Genomic DNA, 16,817 nt, shown 5'->3' on the forward strand with positions numbered 1-16,817 from the left:
ATAAGCTAGGCACAAAATTTTGGCAATGTAACAGAGTTTAAACAAACAGGCGGGTCTTTCGACAATTTTCTTTCTGGAGCTATTTAGCTAATTCCGGCAGCTCTTTCGATATGATTTCAGGCCGGTGAGACTTAAGTGTCATAATACATCTCACCTAACTCTAGGGTGGATGGACTACTGCACCCATATGCTCCACAAGCATGATCTCATATCACATGAACCTACATTTGTGCCATGGAAACCAACAACAACACAATCATCCATCATGAACTGGGCCAGAGCGAATCGAATGGTAGAGAATGAATGTGCAGTGAAATGCACTGATGACCGCCTTAACTAACTTCTCTGTGAAGCCTGACCAAACACCAGAAGATATGTGGAAAGTTGCTATGAAACAGCACGTACGATTTCCTGATGTTTACCACGGCAGTTTCATTGCCAATAATTCCGCCAAATTACTTCGTATCCCTGGACATTCTACACTTGTGGGTGGTGTAATTTCTGTAGTGTAAGAATGAGAATCACCCCACCTGTCCTCTATGTGCCGTCTCTGGACAGAAATAAAAAAATGCAGCTAGGGCTCATCATGACTTGTAATTTATATGGTGCCTCATGTAATGAATTTAGGACTCTGGCTGCTTATGACTCAAAGGTCATGGGCTCAGTATGGACTTGGCATCCAAAACGATGATGATTGCCACATATTTGATTGTGCAGAGGCTCATGGTCTGGTTATGACCAACACATACTTCAAGAAAAGGCCAGTGGAGGCAATGTTACACAGAACGATTATATATTGGATGGTTTGACAACAAGATTTCAAGCTGGTGACAGTCACCAAAGTGTTTCCATGTAACTGCTTAGTCTGCAACACTGCTTGCTTATCATTGATATTCTGAAAAATTCAAACAACCTAAAACACCAGTGAAATGCACTGATGACTGCCTTAACTAACTTCTCTGTGAAGCCTGACCAAACACCAGAAGATATGTGGAAAGTTGCTATGAAACAGATACATCAGGCAATAACAGTAACTCTGGGAAAAACAAAACCTAGGCAAAAATACATTGACAGCTCTCCAATTTGATCTGGGTAGATTGCGATCACGTGGAAGACCATTAAAACGGTAAACCAATAACATCCAGGCTGATGTGTGACGTTGGGTTTAAACATGAAGATGTCAGCAACAGAGCGAAATGGAGGAAGTATAGCAAAACAGCGGACTCTGTATGCTGGGATAACAGTAGGAAAGAAAGAGAGTCCATTCTTTATTTTGGTTTCTGTTTCACAGCTGTGTTGGCTTAATTATTTCACCACGGTGTTTCCTTTTCCCCCTTGATTAAACTCGTGACTCTACATAGGTTTTTAGCTTCACCCACAAATATTTCTTTGAAAATCTTTCACTTTCCCTCTATTTTAGTAACTTCACTCTTTGGCAGGCTTTGTTGGATTCTTATCTTGTATTGTTCCTTCACTTGAACTTCTTCCAATTTCCACGTGTTGACCTTACATGTTTTCTTGATATTCTTCATAAACTTGACATTAACTTTATAATGGGGTTAAGAATTGATATACCGAGCTCGATAGCTGCAGTTGCTTAAGTGCGGCCAGTATCCAGTAATCGGGAGATAGTAGGTTCGAGGCCCACTGTCGGCAGCCCTGAAGATGGTTTTCCGTGGTTTCCCATTTTCACACCAGGCAAATGCTGGGGCTGTACCTTAAATAAGGCCACGGCCGCTTCCTTCCACTTCCTAGGTCTTTCCAATCCCATCGTCGCAATAAGACCTATCTGTGTCAGTGTAATGTAAAACAAATAGCAAAAAAAAAAAGAATTGATAAAGACAAAGAAAGAGGATGAAAATTTAAGAATAGAAATTCAGAGATACATGGATTTGGCCTGGACCATGTGTCCCCAACATATCAAGTGAAGCCAGATAGATAGGTGAAGCAGTGAGACTCAAAATAGCCTAAGGTTGAGGTACCAGCTGCAAAAGGTTAGAGTAAAATAAAGAGATATATCTCCGCCTACCTTTGAAGATTCATTCAACATAAAAATCATTACAGTGTAAGATAGTGCTGGAAAGCACCATGATGACGAAGGCTAAAGGACTGTCTTTCCTCTTGAACCAGCTCAGAATCACAGACGAGTAGAAGTAAGATTTATACCGTTCCCCCGAAAAGGAAGTGTGACATATTGGTAGGCGCGAGAGGAGAGAGAGAGAACATACAGGAAACAAGTTGAATGAATGGGATGATGCAATAGTGTACATCAAGAGGAGTCTGTGCATGCAGTAGAGCCTGGGCCAAGATGCTGAAAGTAGGTAAAGGTTTCCAGAAACATAATTATAGAAGAATAGTGGCAGAAGGTGAGGACTGTATAATCTCCAGTCATGTGATGATTCTTGGTTCGGTATCTTCCCTGATTTCTCCCTAATTTTGCACCAAAGTTCCATCGTCCATTTCTGTTGTCTTTATGGTTTTTTCATCACATCACTTGTTCTTCACTACTCTACAGTATATAAAAATTCTTCTGCTGTCCTCTTCAGTCTGCCTGCAAGATAGTAAGGGTAGCGGGTGCAAGAGAAAGGGTTGACAAGGACAGTTGTGAAAACAAAAAAGTACATTATTGAACACCATATCTTTATACACTGTCCTCTCCCCTTGTCAATCCCAATTTGTATGGATCTATCTGTTTTCAGCTACCAAGAAGCCTTTTTCTGTTTCCCAACTTCATCAGAGCGGTGGTCATGCCCAGTCATTGAGAGAGCCTGTCTTGAGAATTATTCTGTCTCGATTTGTGAAGTGTAGGATAAGGAGAAAGCCATGGACTGGGCAAAGAATCCCACAGTTGAATACAAGAAATGGAAATAAAATGTACGAATATAAATAATCAGAGATAGACAACTAGGAAAGAAGATAGGAATACATACAAGGAAAAATACAATAACAGGCTATGTAGCCATAGGGGAAAACTGAAAATCTTTCCTCTTATCCTACATATCAGCAAAGAAGATTTCTGAAGAGAGGCCCCTGTAGTGAGTATGAATACAGGCCTTCCTGACAAACCTGAGAAGAGGACATGAGGTCATCAAAGATTTGGAAGAATTGAGACTTATGAGGAGAGAGCCCATATATGATGATGGCAGTATGTGTAAATGTCTTTTTATATGTTTATTCGTGTTGCTCCATCAAATAATGCGTTCTTAAGCAACATATTTACCGGTTTCTGGAATTTACTGGGTTTCACATATCATGTATGTAACCTTTACTACGGTGGTTACACAAAACAAGTACTAAACACAATAAAGGAGGGAAGTAAGAGCAACTACACACTATCAGAAAACACTATACACTCAGAGAAACATCAGCTGGCCTACGCGGATCTCTGCCAACAATAACATAATACGAAATATCAGTAGGGCCAACTAGTGGACAATGAACCAGGAAAATGGAAGGAAGTACGACCTACTGAGGGCATGGATATGGCTTAGGTTGCAGATTCCGAAATAATTCCCCGTGATCCTTAAATTTGAAAAATATTATTTACAAGTGAAAATTTTACAAATACATTCCGAAACGAAATCCACTAAAGTTGCAACATACGAAGTATAAGCTCTGTGATATACATAACGTAGAGGTTCTTTGATAATGCTTTTCTGTAAATTCAAAATTTCAAATCACTATACATCTAGTTACCAAAGCAGTTGTACAATGCAATTTAGTAGGTCAAAAGCAACGTAAAAGCAATTACAATTTACAGTGAAGTGAACGTACTCTCCAAAACTCTAGCATAGCCTACATCAAGTCACTCTGAACTACCAGAGGCAAACCCCAAGGTAAATAAATTAAACTACAATGTACATATTTAGTGAAATAAGAAATGGGAATGCCTCGAAAACAAACAGGGAACCCCAGCAGAAAAGCTAAGGCGTCGTAAATAATTAATTTGGCGAATCTAGGTTAGGCTAGGGCAGACTCCTATACGAAATTGCAACCGCACATTACGGAAATTTTAGCCGGAACGGAATTCAAAAGTGCTTACCCGAAGGTGCGCCATCCCGTAAGCAAGGCATCGCACACGACGCAGACCAACACAGACTAAAGGCAGATCAGGCCAAGACAAGACCAAATTATTACGAATGCTGCCTCGCTCTCTATATATAGAAAACCCTGGCCTTGGAGTAGCCAATCAGAATGCATGAGTCCGCCCATCCCCTCCTAGGTTCACCAATCACAATTCCTACTCCTGTCGCGAACTTTAACTAATATTCTCGAATACACACGTTCGCGAATTTTCCATTTCCAGAATAGTTAGAAAATTCCTTCTAGGAAACATAACCCACAAAAGGCACACACCCTGTTCAACAATTTTCTAGATACTTCCAGTAAGTGCAGAATTGAAATCTACTATTTACAAATACATATGTTACAAATATTACACAATACAGGTTAGGTCATTACAAATAAAACATTGTATCATACTTTACAAATAAAGTCTTCAAAAACACTTTCCATTTCCACTATATTGTTCACCTGTGACAATGTAGTTTGTATGAGACATACAAGGAGTTTTATTTGTTGAATTCTTGCCTACGGGCTCTGTACGATCAATAGAAAGATCTGTTGTGAGATTTTAAAGAAGCTGGGTTGTGGCTTGATTTTCTTCCATCTCTTCTGATTCCTCAGTAATTGAGGGTTAAAAACGTCATTTCAGTTGGTCCGTATGTACATTTTACTTGAATATATAAGTGATTCCTCAGTGACTGGCATTTTCATGATTATCAGAGAAGCTATGAAGAGCTTTTTATCACAGATCATTGTACTAGCTAGATAGAGACTTGTGTCCTGTTATGATGAGGGTGTCATTAACGATGCAAAAAAATATCAGAATTTTATTTAAGTTTTGAACAATGCGATGGATATATATAATATTTTGAAACTATTTCCATTGTTTTAATAAGCTTAACCATAACAAGTATTTTATTGGATCCTGTATTGACTGTACCTTAATTAAGGCCATGGCTACTTTCTTCCCATTCCTAGTCCTTTCCTATCCCATCGTCTCCATAAGACCTATCTGTGTCGGTGCGACATAAAACAAATAGCAAAAGAAGAAAAAAAAAACCTATTTAAAATTGTTTCTTTAATAGATTGTTTTAATAGTCAGAATTCCTTTGTATGCTTTAGTACTGAATACAGTGTAGACATTGTACTTTACTCTTTGCAGAAATATGTTCTTTTAGATGAAATTTATCAGTAGAAAATACCAAAAAATTCTCAGTGTTTTGGCATCCTCCTTTAATGATTTTGCAGCAATAGCCCTAACTTAATCTCAGTACTGGAAAGTTGCTGCCCTTGTCTCTCCTTCCGGTGCCCACACTTTACTGCCATTATATTTTTTCTTGTATATGTCCATATTCCCCTCCCTAACTTGCTATCTTTAGTGATATAAGTTATATGTGTGTGTTTCTTGTGTGATATGACTTCCTTTCAATTTTACTGCAAATAATGGGTTATTGAGCAACATTTTTACTGGCAGTGAGTGATACATGGGATTTACATATCATATATACAGTACATATGCCTTTTCAATGTCAATGTATGGTGATGACATTCATTGACATTGAAAAGGCATATAACAGTGTCCCCAGGACGAAAGTTTGGGACAGGAATTGGATTAATAAAAATGATCATGGCATTGTATAAGGAATGTTGTAGTTGCGTGCAAACACAAGTTGGCAGGACAAGTTGGTTCAAAATAACTAGTGGGCTGAGACAGGGAAGTGTTCTATCACCAATCCTGTTTACAATAGTAATGGATGACATCATGAGAACAGCAAAAGCAGCATATGGAGGAAGAGAAATGAACATGATGTTATTTGCAGATGATATTGTGATTTGGGGAGAAGACGACAGGAAGGTTCAAGAACAGTTGAATGTCGTGAATGGGAAGATCGAAGAATGTGGATTGAAAATAAGTGTAGAAAAGAGCAAAACTCTTGTTATGATTAGAGGGGAGGAAGAAGGGAAAGTTCAGATTAGACTTGCAGACAAGCCCTTGGAAGTAGTGGAAACGTTTAAATACCTGGGGAGTGAATTAATGGAGAATGCTCGACTGGATGCTGAGATTAGTAAAAGGATTCAAGCTGGAAGTTGTTTGTATCATAGTGTAAGAAACATGTTATGGGACAAAGATGTGCCAACGGAAGCAAAGGATACTATGTACAAGATGTATTATGTACCCATAACAACTTACGGAGCAGAGACTTGGACAATGACAAAGAAGGATGGGAGTCGAATACAGGCAGCCGAAATGAAGTTCTTGAGGAGTATGATACAGAAGAGTAGAAGAGACAAAATAAGGAATGAGAAAATCCGGGAAGAAATTGGAGTGGAAAAAATGAATGAAAGAATAGAGAAGAGCCGACTAAGATGGTTTGGGCACATAAAGTGAATGAGCGATGAAAGAATGCCAAAAAAGGTGATGGAAATGCAAATCCAAGGAAGGAGAGGCTGTGGACGACCACGATTGAGATGGAAGGATACCATCCAATGCAGCATTATAGAAAGAAACCTGGACTGGGACACAGTGTTGGAGGAGGAGTGGTGGAAAGACCGAAGAAAGTGGAGAGGAACCATATTTGCCCCTACCTGGCTACAGCTGGATAAAGGGAATTTATGATGATGATGATGATGATATACAGTACAGTCATGGTCAGACAGTTACACTTTGACAAATTGCTTTTGGGAAATGTGTGTTTTAAACACCCTCCTATTGGCAACCCTGAAGATGCTTTTCCATGCTTTCCCATTTTCACAGGAAAATACTGGAACTGTACCTTAACCTTTCACTGCCAATATGTTGAGAGACTATCAAAACACCTCGTGCTGAATATTTAAAATATAATGTTTAAAAATACATGAAATATATGAAACATGAGCAAAAGTAATAATAAATGCAATCTGACCTGGCAAAAGAATTCCAGTTTTTTTTTACATTTTTGTTGAAAAATTAAGCACAGAAATAATCAGGGTTGTCCATTAGAGCCAAAAATATTCTTTCCTATAAAATGTTTCATATTCAATCACTGATATGTGAGTACTCATCTTCTGATTCAAGAGTATCCACAGCTTCTATAAGTTCGAACTCCGAAAGCATGCACCGTCCGCTACTTGAAGACATTTTTACAAGCCTTGGACACTGGTGCATTTTGGAACTACCAGCCTAGTTTGCATATCAGGCTGAGTACATCATTTCAGATATTTAACTGCAGATAGCATTAAAATTTAGGCTGCATTTTGACTTACGGCCCATTATGTTCCTAAAAGATGTAGCTTGCTGACACCCAAGTTTGAAAACCAAAGAAAACTCCAAAGGTATCGATTTCATTTTCAGAAATTTAGCTGAAGTTGCTGACGAGATATCTTGGGGGCATCACGGACGTGACATACTGCCGCACACGAGATATCTTGGGTGTAGCACTGAAAGGGTTAAATAAGGCTATGGCTGCTTCTTTCCCTTTCCTAGCCCGCTTTAATCTCATCGCCACAAAACCTATCTGAGTCAGTGTGATGCAAAACCAAAAAGACAATTACACTTTATTTTATGACATGTAGCTGTTCTTGCCATTCTGAAGCTAACACGTGAAATAGTTATAATTTAAAGTTACTACATGTTAATTGTATATAAAGTGTTTGTTTAGTTATAATAAATATAACACTGCAGATCAATGGAGATACAAGTAAGTCATTTATAGAGAGACAGGAATATGAATAGGAACACTATCTCATCATGTTTCTATTACCGGTACTTGATTTGACACTTGTTTGTTCCTTTCCATTACTGAGATATAAGTAAGATTCACATGCTGTATTGAGGTGGATGATGAAATACGATATGTGGTAGGAAATAAAACATTTATATAATCCAAAGCATCTAATATATTTAGTAGTAAATTTGACAAAACTACAGTTATCTTTGAGGTATGCTAATCTATTTTTCTGATACATTTAACTGAAAACATGATATATGGTGGTCTCACATTGGAGATAAAGGGTGTTTTCAGTATTTTTGGCATAGTAGAACAACTTGATTGGGGTATACTGAATAAGACTATGTTAATGACTTGAGGGAGTTTGACTTTACAAAGGAAATTTAATGTGTCCTCTATTCAGTTCATATACATCTCCATCATTAGAGGGAGTAATAATAGTCAAACATGTTTCAACTCGTTTGAGCCATCTTCAGTGAAGAAAGGTTAAAGTATTTATGTAATTGGTGCTAAAAAATGTGTTAAAACATAATTAAGGAAAGAAAGAATGAAAAACAAAAGAGACATGATGGAATTAAAACAATTCAATATATACACGATTCCATCATTAGATGGAGTAATGATCAACTCGTTTGTGACATCTTCAGTGAAAAAGATTAAAGTTATTTACATAATTGATGCTGAAAAAATGTGAAAATATAATGAAGAAAAGAATGAAAACAATAATGAGACATGACGGAAACAAACAGTAAGTGATTATGGCGAGGTTGTGGACCTCTTAGTCACAAACTTGCAGTGTGTTATAATTAAAAACCAGGACGAAATCACTGTGCCTGACCATCTCAGTTTTAGCGGTCCCGTTCTCAATGATCATGTCCAATGTTAGCTAGGTGTGTCTGCCTTATTTTTAAATAGACAGGGGGTAGCGAAGAATTGAGAAGCTATGTTAGAGAAGATAAGAGATGCCAGGTAAAATGTATGTGACACATAGTAGAAACCGCCAGTGAAATTCAAATTTATTGAGTAGTTGTCCTCTCGAAACAGCCTGACCTTCTCAAATTTAACGGTCCCATTCTTACTGACCGTGTCTATTATTGGCTCAGCAAACACCCTTTCGAGAGTGTAACTATTAAAAAAATTTGAACTTCATTGGCGGTTTTCCACTATGTGTCACATCCTCTGAAACTTAATTTCTCAAGTTATTTTGCTCCTCTCTTAACTATTTGTGATGGTGACTCAACAGAGACAGACTGGCTCTTTGAATTTTTAGCACCGTGATTTTGTCCTGTTTTTTTAATTATAACTCGCTGCAAGTTTTTGACTAAGAGGTCCGCAATCTCACCATAAACACAAATTGTTCATTTCAGTCATGTTTCATTTGTTAAAATTTTCTTCATTAGGTTTTAAGACATTTTTCAGCATCAATTATCTAAATAACTTTAACCTTTTTCACTGAAGAGATCTCAAACTATTTGGTTATTACTCCATCTAATGATGGAATTGTGTATATATTGAATTAGTTCCGTCATGTCTCTTTTGTTTTTCATTCTTTCCTTATTATGTTTTAACACATTTTTTTAGCATCAATTATGTAAATAACTTTTTAACCTTTTTTCACTGGAGGTGGCCCAAAGGAGTTGAAACATGTTTGACTATTACTACTCCATCTAATGATGGAGATGTGTATGTATTAATAGGACGCATTGAAGTTCCTTTGAAAAGTGAAAACTGTCAATACAGAATGATTCTAACATCTTGTAATTGTGGGAGCTTGTTTTATTTAGACATGCAGTATAGACAGTGTGATTCAATTATAAGTACAGCTTCCAGGGATGAGTAAACAACATAGAAACATGAAGAAATCCCAATAAATGTACGCTAGTGTCCAAAAGTTAAGCATAATCACTAAACGAGGTCATACCACCTGATAGGAATGGCAGACAGATTGCTGAACAGACGGAAGCTGACTCGCACACCATATGTCACACAACTTGTTAAAAAAAAAAACAGTATCTGAAAGGTTCTGATAGCTAAGGTACACCTTTGACAACAACTAACAGAACTTGGCAGTGTCTTCCAGAACAAAATATGCTGTTAATAGGGTGTATGGTTACCCCTAAAAGCCACACATGCTTCGCAGCGACGTGGCATGTTTTCTATCATATGGTCCAAGAGCTCTTGTGGCAGTCAATCCCATTCCTCCGAAAGGGCAATGCGAAGGTCTTGGAGGGTTCTTTGTGGAGGCTGACAGGATGCAGTTTGCCTCCCCAATGCATCCCAGGCATATTCTATAGGATTCGGATCCGCAGACCTCGCTGGCCATTCTATGCGATAAATGTCTTCCCCAGCCAGAAATTCATCTACCAGAGCAGCGCGGTGCAGTCGGGCATTATAGTCCAATAAGAGGAAGTCTGGACCAACCGCACCTCTGAAGACCCAAACATGTGGTCTCAGTACCTCATCCTTGTATCTCCGAGCATTAACAGTGTTCCTCGGACCACCCATGAAGATGTACAGGTTCGTACTACCATTCAGCATGATGCCACTCCACACCATGATGCCACCATCACCATACCGGTCCCGTTCAATGATGTTCCTGTGGTTGTATCGGCTACCCGGTTCTCTCCAGATTAATGTGTGACGGGAATCGTTCTGCAAACTGAAGCGGGATTCATCTATGAAGAGCACATGCCTCCATTCATTCGTGGTCCAGTTTCGATGTTGACGGCTCCACAGTAAACAGGCCTGTCTCTGTGCTGGAGTGAGCGGGACGCTCACTGCTGGACGTCGGGCAAACAGTCCTGCTGTTCTGAGCCTCCGGTACACAGTTTGCCGGAAAACAGCAATCCCTGAGACAGCTGCAAGCTCTGCCGACAATTGTCTTGCAGGTGCACTCCGATTTCGTCGGGCGGTTAAGGCCAGATATCGGTCCTTCTGTGGGGTGGTTACCCTTGGTCGACGTGGTACTGGCCTACGTCTAACATCTCCTGTGTTTCAAAATCGTCTCCAAAGCCTGGAAATGACATTTGTGGCACATTCAACGATACGGCGACTTTGGTATATGTCTGGCCTGCTTCCAGGTGGCCGAGTATTCTGCCCTGCAAAACAGGGTCCAAATGGCGTCATTGTGCCATTATGTTGTCACGTTCACCACGAGGCTACACTCCGCACACTATAACAGGGCAAACACGACTGAGGGAATATGGGGCGCAGGCACTGGCTGTGTTTACCTTGTGGTTACGCCGCTGGTCAAAGCAGGGAACACTCCTTTCTTATACAGAGCGAACATGTATGGTTGGTAGGTGCATATGTCGTGCGATTTGCAGTCTATTTCCTGTTGCCCTGCTTACTCGTAACTTATGCTTAACTTTTGGACATTAGTGTATGTCTGGAAACTAACCATTTCAGAGATATTATGTAAACACATTTGCAACTCTTACAGTGCTGTTCATGCTCTATGTTCCAGACACAGGCACCTTGCTCCACATTGGATGTCAACAATGTCTTGTGTTTGTAGAGCCATTTGAAGCAATTGTCAAGGTACTTCACACATTTTCTATCAAAGAGATGGCTGACATCCATTTCAGATGGTCACATTATTGTGTGAAGTGCCATTACTACTTCAAATTCTGCTACGAATACATGATGCTGTTGATATCCAATGTGAAGCCTGGTACCTGCAATATTAAGCATGATTAAATCATGTTTCTGAAATGGTTGGTTTCTGGACCTATGTTTATCATGACTTTTTTCCTTGTTTCATTGCTCTGTATACCTCACTACAATTTGTACCTGTGATTTTGAAACACTCTAAATGAGAGAAAATTGCAAAAGTTAGTGGTAGAGGTGATTTGTTAACTAAATCCACTTAGATTTTTGCTAGAGCCCTGAAACAGTGTGTTCTATATAGCGATTGTTTCATATTGAATGTTCAAGATTATAATTTGAAGGTGTGCTTTGTTTATTTTAGATTATCTTAGATCCGATAATGCCAGTGGTAATATCCTAACTTTTACTTCATTGTGTGCAGGTTTCTATGGATTTGGTCACATGCCCTGGAGTTGCCTCTCAAAATACAACTACTGTATTAATTTCAAGTGGAGAAACTGACAGATAGTGACTGCTCGTTGTACATCAGATACATCTGTGCCATGGAGCCAGCAAGCACTATTAAAGTTGAAGAGCCAGAAGTTGTAAAAGGTATAGTGCCTATTGAATTTTTCCTAAAAGTTTAATTTTCATCTTTTAATTTTGTTTCTATATTACGTTTACTGTTAGCTGTTGTATACCTGTCGTTGACAGGTTAGTTTTTGTAATTGCAGTAGTAATACCATCTAGCGGAGCACCCAATTTGTTTAGACATCTCTTGGTATGGTATGGTATGGTATGGTATGGTATGGTATGGTACAGTATGGTATGGTATGGTCCTGATGCTATTCTGTTTGTTATTGTGATTAATTGATAAAACATCACAGTAGCTGAAGGTTCCTCTTTCCACAAAATTTTCTGCAGTGCGGGATCTTCAGAGTGGGTGAGGATTTGCCGAAACATCTTCTCCACATCTGATGTCATGACATACTTATGGCTGCAAAATCTAAGTCGTCAATCATAATTTTCATTTCCCCTGATCCAGCTCTTACAAGGTCGGGATGTTGATAGTACTTCTCCACCATTGCCTCTCTTCCCACCACTCCTCTTCAGTAATTGTATTCCAGTCAAGTCTTCTATTTCTTATTCTTTTCTTGACAGTCTGTCCATCTTGCTCTGGGCCTCCCGCTTGCCCTCCTTCCTCTATCTTAGCCTCCAATCTAAGTACGATGTGAAAATGATCTCACTGCATATTAGGTCCTATGATGAGCTTGTTGTTGAGTAACATAACAAGTAATTTCTTTGCTGAGCCATCAAGCACCATTCTGACTTTAGTGGTGTCACTATCTGGATGTACCACTGCTTGATGGGGTATGAAGTATGAATTAATCACTTCTTCATTTTGGCTTGTTTCAGTCAAGCTCATATGCCTTAGTTTTTGACAGTCATCAATGAAATCTGTGTAAGCAGTCTTGAGTTCTGGTTATCTGTTTAATCTCTTGATTAATGATTCTAGTCTCCTTGGTGCATAATTTTTTGATTTTCCAAGGATGACATCTGGCTTCATTGGTAGACTTATGATGAATGTACTTGGTTTATTCCTTGAAACAGTTTCCATTTTTCATATTCTTTCCTTTGTTATGTAATGCTGAATTTCCAGAATTGACTCTTGCTTCCAGAATATTTCCATCTGATCTGATAATTGTTGATTGCTAATTTTTATGCATGCAGTTGCTGAGTCTTGTTGTTCTCTAAAACTTCACTGCCTATAACCTAGCCTTATTGGGTGTTTTGCTGAGCTGGTTGACCTACAGCTTCATTTTTGGGTGGACCCATTTCTATTTTCCTGTAGAGTTCAGCACCAATCAGTATGTCTATGTCTCCAGACTTGCTGAATGTGGGATGTGCCAAGCGAATGTTCTTTGGAATAATAAACTTGTCTTTCTTGAGCTCAAGCTGTGGCAGTCGTTCTGTTATAAATGGCAAAAATCAGAAACACTGGCTCTTCTTGCCTTAAAGCAAGGTGTACTCTGGTAATTTTTTTGTTTCCACTTTGGAGCAATTAACTCTGATTTATTTGCTGCTCTCCATGTTCAGTAAACCAGGCTTCTTATACAGACCTCCTTTTATTAGATTCAGTTGAGATCCTGGATCCAGTAAGCCTCAGCATATCGTTCTTCTTCCATGAGCATCTTTCACATCAGTTAAAGCCATCGACAATAGTATTTTCAATGTTATTTATTTCATCAAGCTCACACTGAAAGAAGCAGGTGAATGTTGAGATTTGACACAAAGGTTTATGTGCACTTGGTTGTTTGCAGTGTTTTGTTTTTGTTCGTCGTCATGCTCCTCTGTATCTAAAAGTGTGCTGTGTAAAAGTCCACATTCTTGCACTTCAATGTTCTACAATTTTCTGCAATATGTCCTGGATTCAAACAGTTATGACACTGCCCTTTTTCTCGGAACATTTTCTATCTGTCTTCTACTGATCATTTGAGTAATTTCTCACAGTTAAAAATAGTATGACTTCCATCGTACAAATTACAGCTTTCCTAAGTGGTTGTCATAACTACTTTCTTGATAGGTTGTTTGTTCTTTGAATTTATCTTCATGTTCAACATCTTGTTTTTGTTGTGATGTAACATCATCGTATATGACTGGGATGTGCTGATTCAATATGGTGGCAGGTTGATGCATGTATCAATGGTAACGGAGGGCATTTTGAAAATTTCTGGCGAGAAAGAGTTCCATATGGTTTGCTGGTACGTTCTGTTCCTGTGTGTTTCCCATGATTATTGTATGGTGTAGACTTATAGAAAATGAGTTCTAACATTGAAATCCGTTTAACATATTTTCTTCTATGTGTGAGAAATGTAACCTGAAAGTTGGCTATACCTTGTTGTTGCACCCTGTATACTGCAAAGCTCCATGCTATCTTAGAAGCTCTGGAGTTTGCACAGAGGCATGAACAAGGCCACTTTCTTATGTATATACCAACTCGTTATGTTTTCTGCAGTCTATTGAAACATATTTCCCATAACATCCATTGCTGCAGCCGATTCATGACCTTCTAGCCAGGTTGTTCAATGCTGGCACCCAAAAGACCTTTGTGTCGCTTCCAAGCCATGTAGGGCTTCTGGGCAACAAACTTGCTGATCAAGCTGCAAAAGAAGCAGTACTTCTACCATTTAGCCCTGCGAATGTGCCTGCTACAGATATTTGTCTTAACTACACCAAATCATCTTGATGTCCTGGGAATTGGAGTGAGTGGCTATCTTTCCAAACTATCAACAAGCTTAGAGCAATTAAGAGGACAACTGCCGTGTGGTGGTCCTTTTTTTCCAGCCTTCGCAGGAAGAGGCTGTAGTTTTGCTGTAGGCTGAAGATAGGTCATGGTAGATCTGAAGAGAATTGTTATTTTTATTTACGACCTTGTTGATGTGAATACCCCACCTAGGTACTTACAGTGATCCCCATGAGGTGCTTTCACTCCAACACAGTAATTTGTCAAGGTCTTTTTTGGAGCTGCTCACAATCCTGTAACTCAATTATTGCTCTGTTCAATATAATATCATTTACAGAAAGCCTTATCTGTGATTCCATGATCTGTTTAATTTTTATTTGACCGGGCGAGTTGGCCATGCGGTTAGGGGCGTGCAGCTGTGAGCTTGCATCCGGGAGATAGTGAGTTCGAATCCCACTGTCGGCAGCCCTGAAGATGGTTTTCCGTGGTTTCCCATTTTCACACCAGGCAACCGTGGTTTCCCATTTTCAATGCTGGGGCTGTACCTTAATTAAGGCCACGGCCGCTTCCATCCCATTCCTGGACCTTTCCTATCCCATCATCGCCATAAGACCTATCTGTCGGTGCAACGTAAAGCCAAAATAAAAAAAATAAAAATTTGGTCCCCTTCTCTTTTTCACCCCTCCTCTCCCTCCTTCCCTCCCCCCTTTCCCTCCTTCCCTCCCCCCTTTCCCTCCTCTCCCTTTCTACTCCTTTGTTTACATTGCCTGCTTCCTACAACAAGTCAATGCTTGTTCATTGTTGCGCATTTACTAACTGAAAAATTAAAGGAGATATGCCGGGTTCGATCCCAGGCTTTGTTAACGAAGTATGAGTAGAGTTAGTATCGCACATCCTATTCACAGATGAAAAAATATTCACTGGGGAAGAGTCATTTAGCAAGCAAAACGAGGCGATAGCATGTCAAAAACGGCACTGCAATATTGCGATGTTAAAAATTCCAATCATGTCAGCTATTAAAAAAAAAAAAATAATTGTGTTATTTTGTATACATATGTATAGTTATCACGTGATCTGTTTAATTTTTATTTCTACCCCTTCTCTCTTTCATCCCTGTGCCTCTACCTCCCCTCCCACCCTCCTCACTTCCCTTTCCCTTCCTTCTTTCCCTTCCTTCTTTCCCTCACCTCACCCTATCTACAGCAAATCAATGCTTGTTCCCTATCCACTCCTTTGTTTACATGGCCTGCCTGCTTCCTCCAGTATGTCAGAGCTTGTTTTACATCAGATATCAGATATACTGTACATTTCACTATAGAGGTGGGTCTCATAAATAACTTTTCTCTTTTTTAATTTCTTTTCTGTATGTTTATTCATTCCTAATTCTGGCTATCATTTCCAGATTGACTTCTTTGCTTGAGGTCCCAAGTCAACTTAAAGACATCATATTATGACAAGGTCACAACCATAATTTGGTTATATATGTATTTTAATGTTATAATTATTCCTGCAAGTCTTTGTCTGGTATACACATAATGTGTTTAATTTTTATTTGGCTGAAGATGGCCACTAAGTGGCTGAAACTAGTTCCAAGACTGGCTGAAAAGTCTGGACATTAAGTTTTGAATGCTGACTTGTAAATCACATACTTATTTAAGAAATATGTATTTATATGTACTTATAATGTATCCTTGTTTTGCCATACGAAATAATAATTTACTTGATATATTGTATTGAAAAGGTCAATTTATTTCTTATAATTGCACTTCAGTACGGAACAAAAGTGAAATTTATAGCTTATAATCCTTTGCGTAAACAAACAATTTTGTCTCGGGAGATGAATATACCTCCACGAACTATGTCACATATTTTGAAGGATGATTTACGTATTGGTTCTTATAAAAGATACACATGGCATTTACTAACTGAAAAATTAAAGGAGATATGCCGGGTTCGATCCCAGGTTTTGTTAGCAAAGTATGGGAAGAGCTAGTATCGCGACATCCTATTCACAGATGAAAAAATATTCACTTTTGGAAGAGCCGTTTAGCAAGCAAAACAATCGATCATATGTACGCAGGTCCTCCAAGGAAGCAAGAGAGCAAGTTCCATATGTGCAGCGCGGACATCACACTGCTTCTGTCATGGTATGGTGGGTGATTTCCTGGTGGGGAGAATTGGAGGTACATTTTTGCGAAGACAGAGTAAAGACT

At 39.0% G+C, this 16,817-nt stretch overlaps 1 protein-coding gene across 2 annotated transcripts in view; it reads left to right on the top strand.

Moving 5' to 3' along the window:
- LOC136868721 (zinc finger protein 665) overlaps positions 1-16,817 on the top strand; it is a 131,237-nt gene that overhangs the window by 18,551 nt on the left and 95,869 nt on the right. Inside the window, exon 2 of one of the 2 annotated variants that reach the window (XM_067144795.2) lies at positions 11,803-11,972. In XM_067144795.2, the coding sequence (XP_067000896.1) occupies positions 11,924-11,972 (49 nt within the window). In that variant the 5' untranslated portion in view covers positions 11,803-11,923. Of the gene's footprint in view, positions 1-11,802; positions 11,973-16,817 lie in introns of those variants that run through there. The other variant, XM_067144796.2, reaches the window with a different exon arrangement.

The sequence above is a fragment of the Anabrus simplex genome, chromosome 1, assembly GCF_040414725.1.
Source record: "Anabrus simplex isolate iqAnaSimp1 chromosome 1, ASM4041472v1, whole genome shotgun sequence".
Lineage (NCBI taxonomy): Eukaryota > Metazoa > Arthropoda > Insecta > Orthoptera > Tettigoniidae > Anabrus > Anabrus simplex.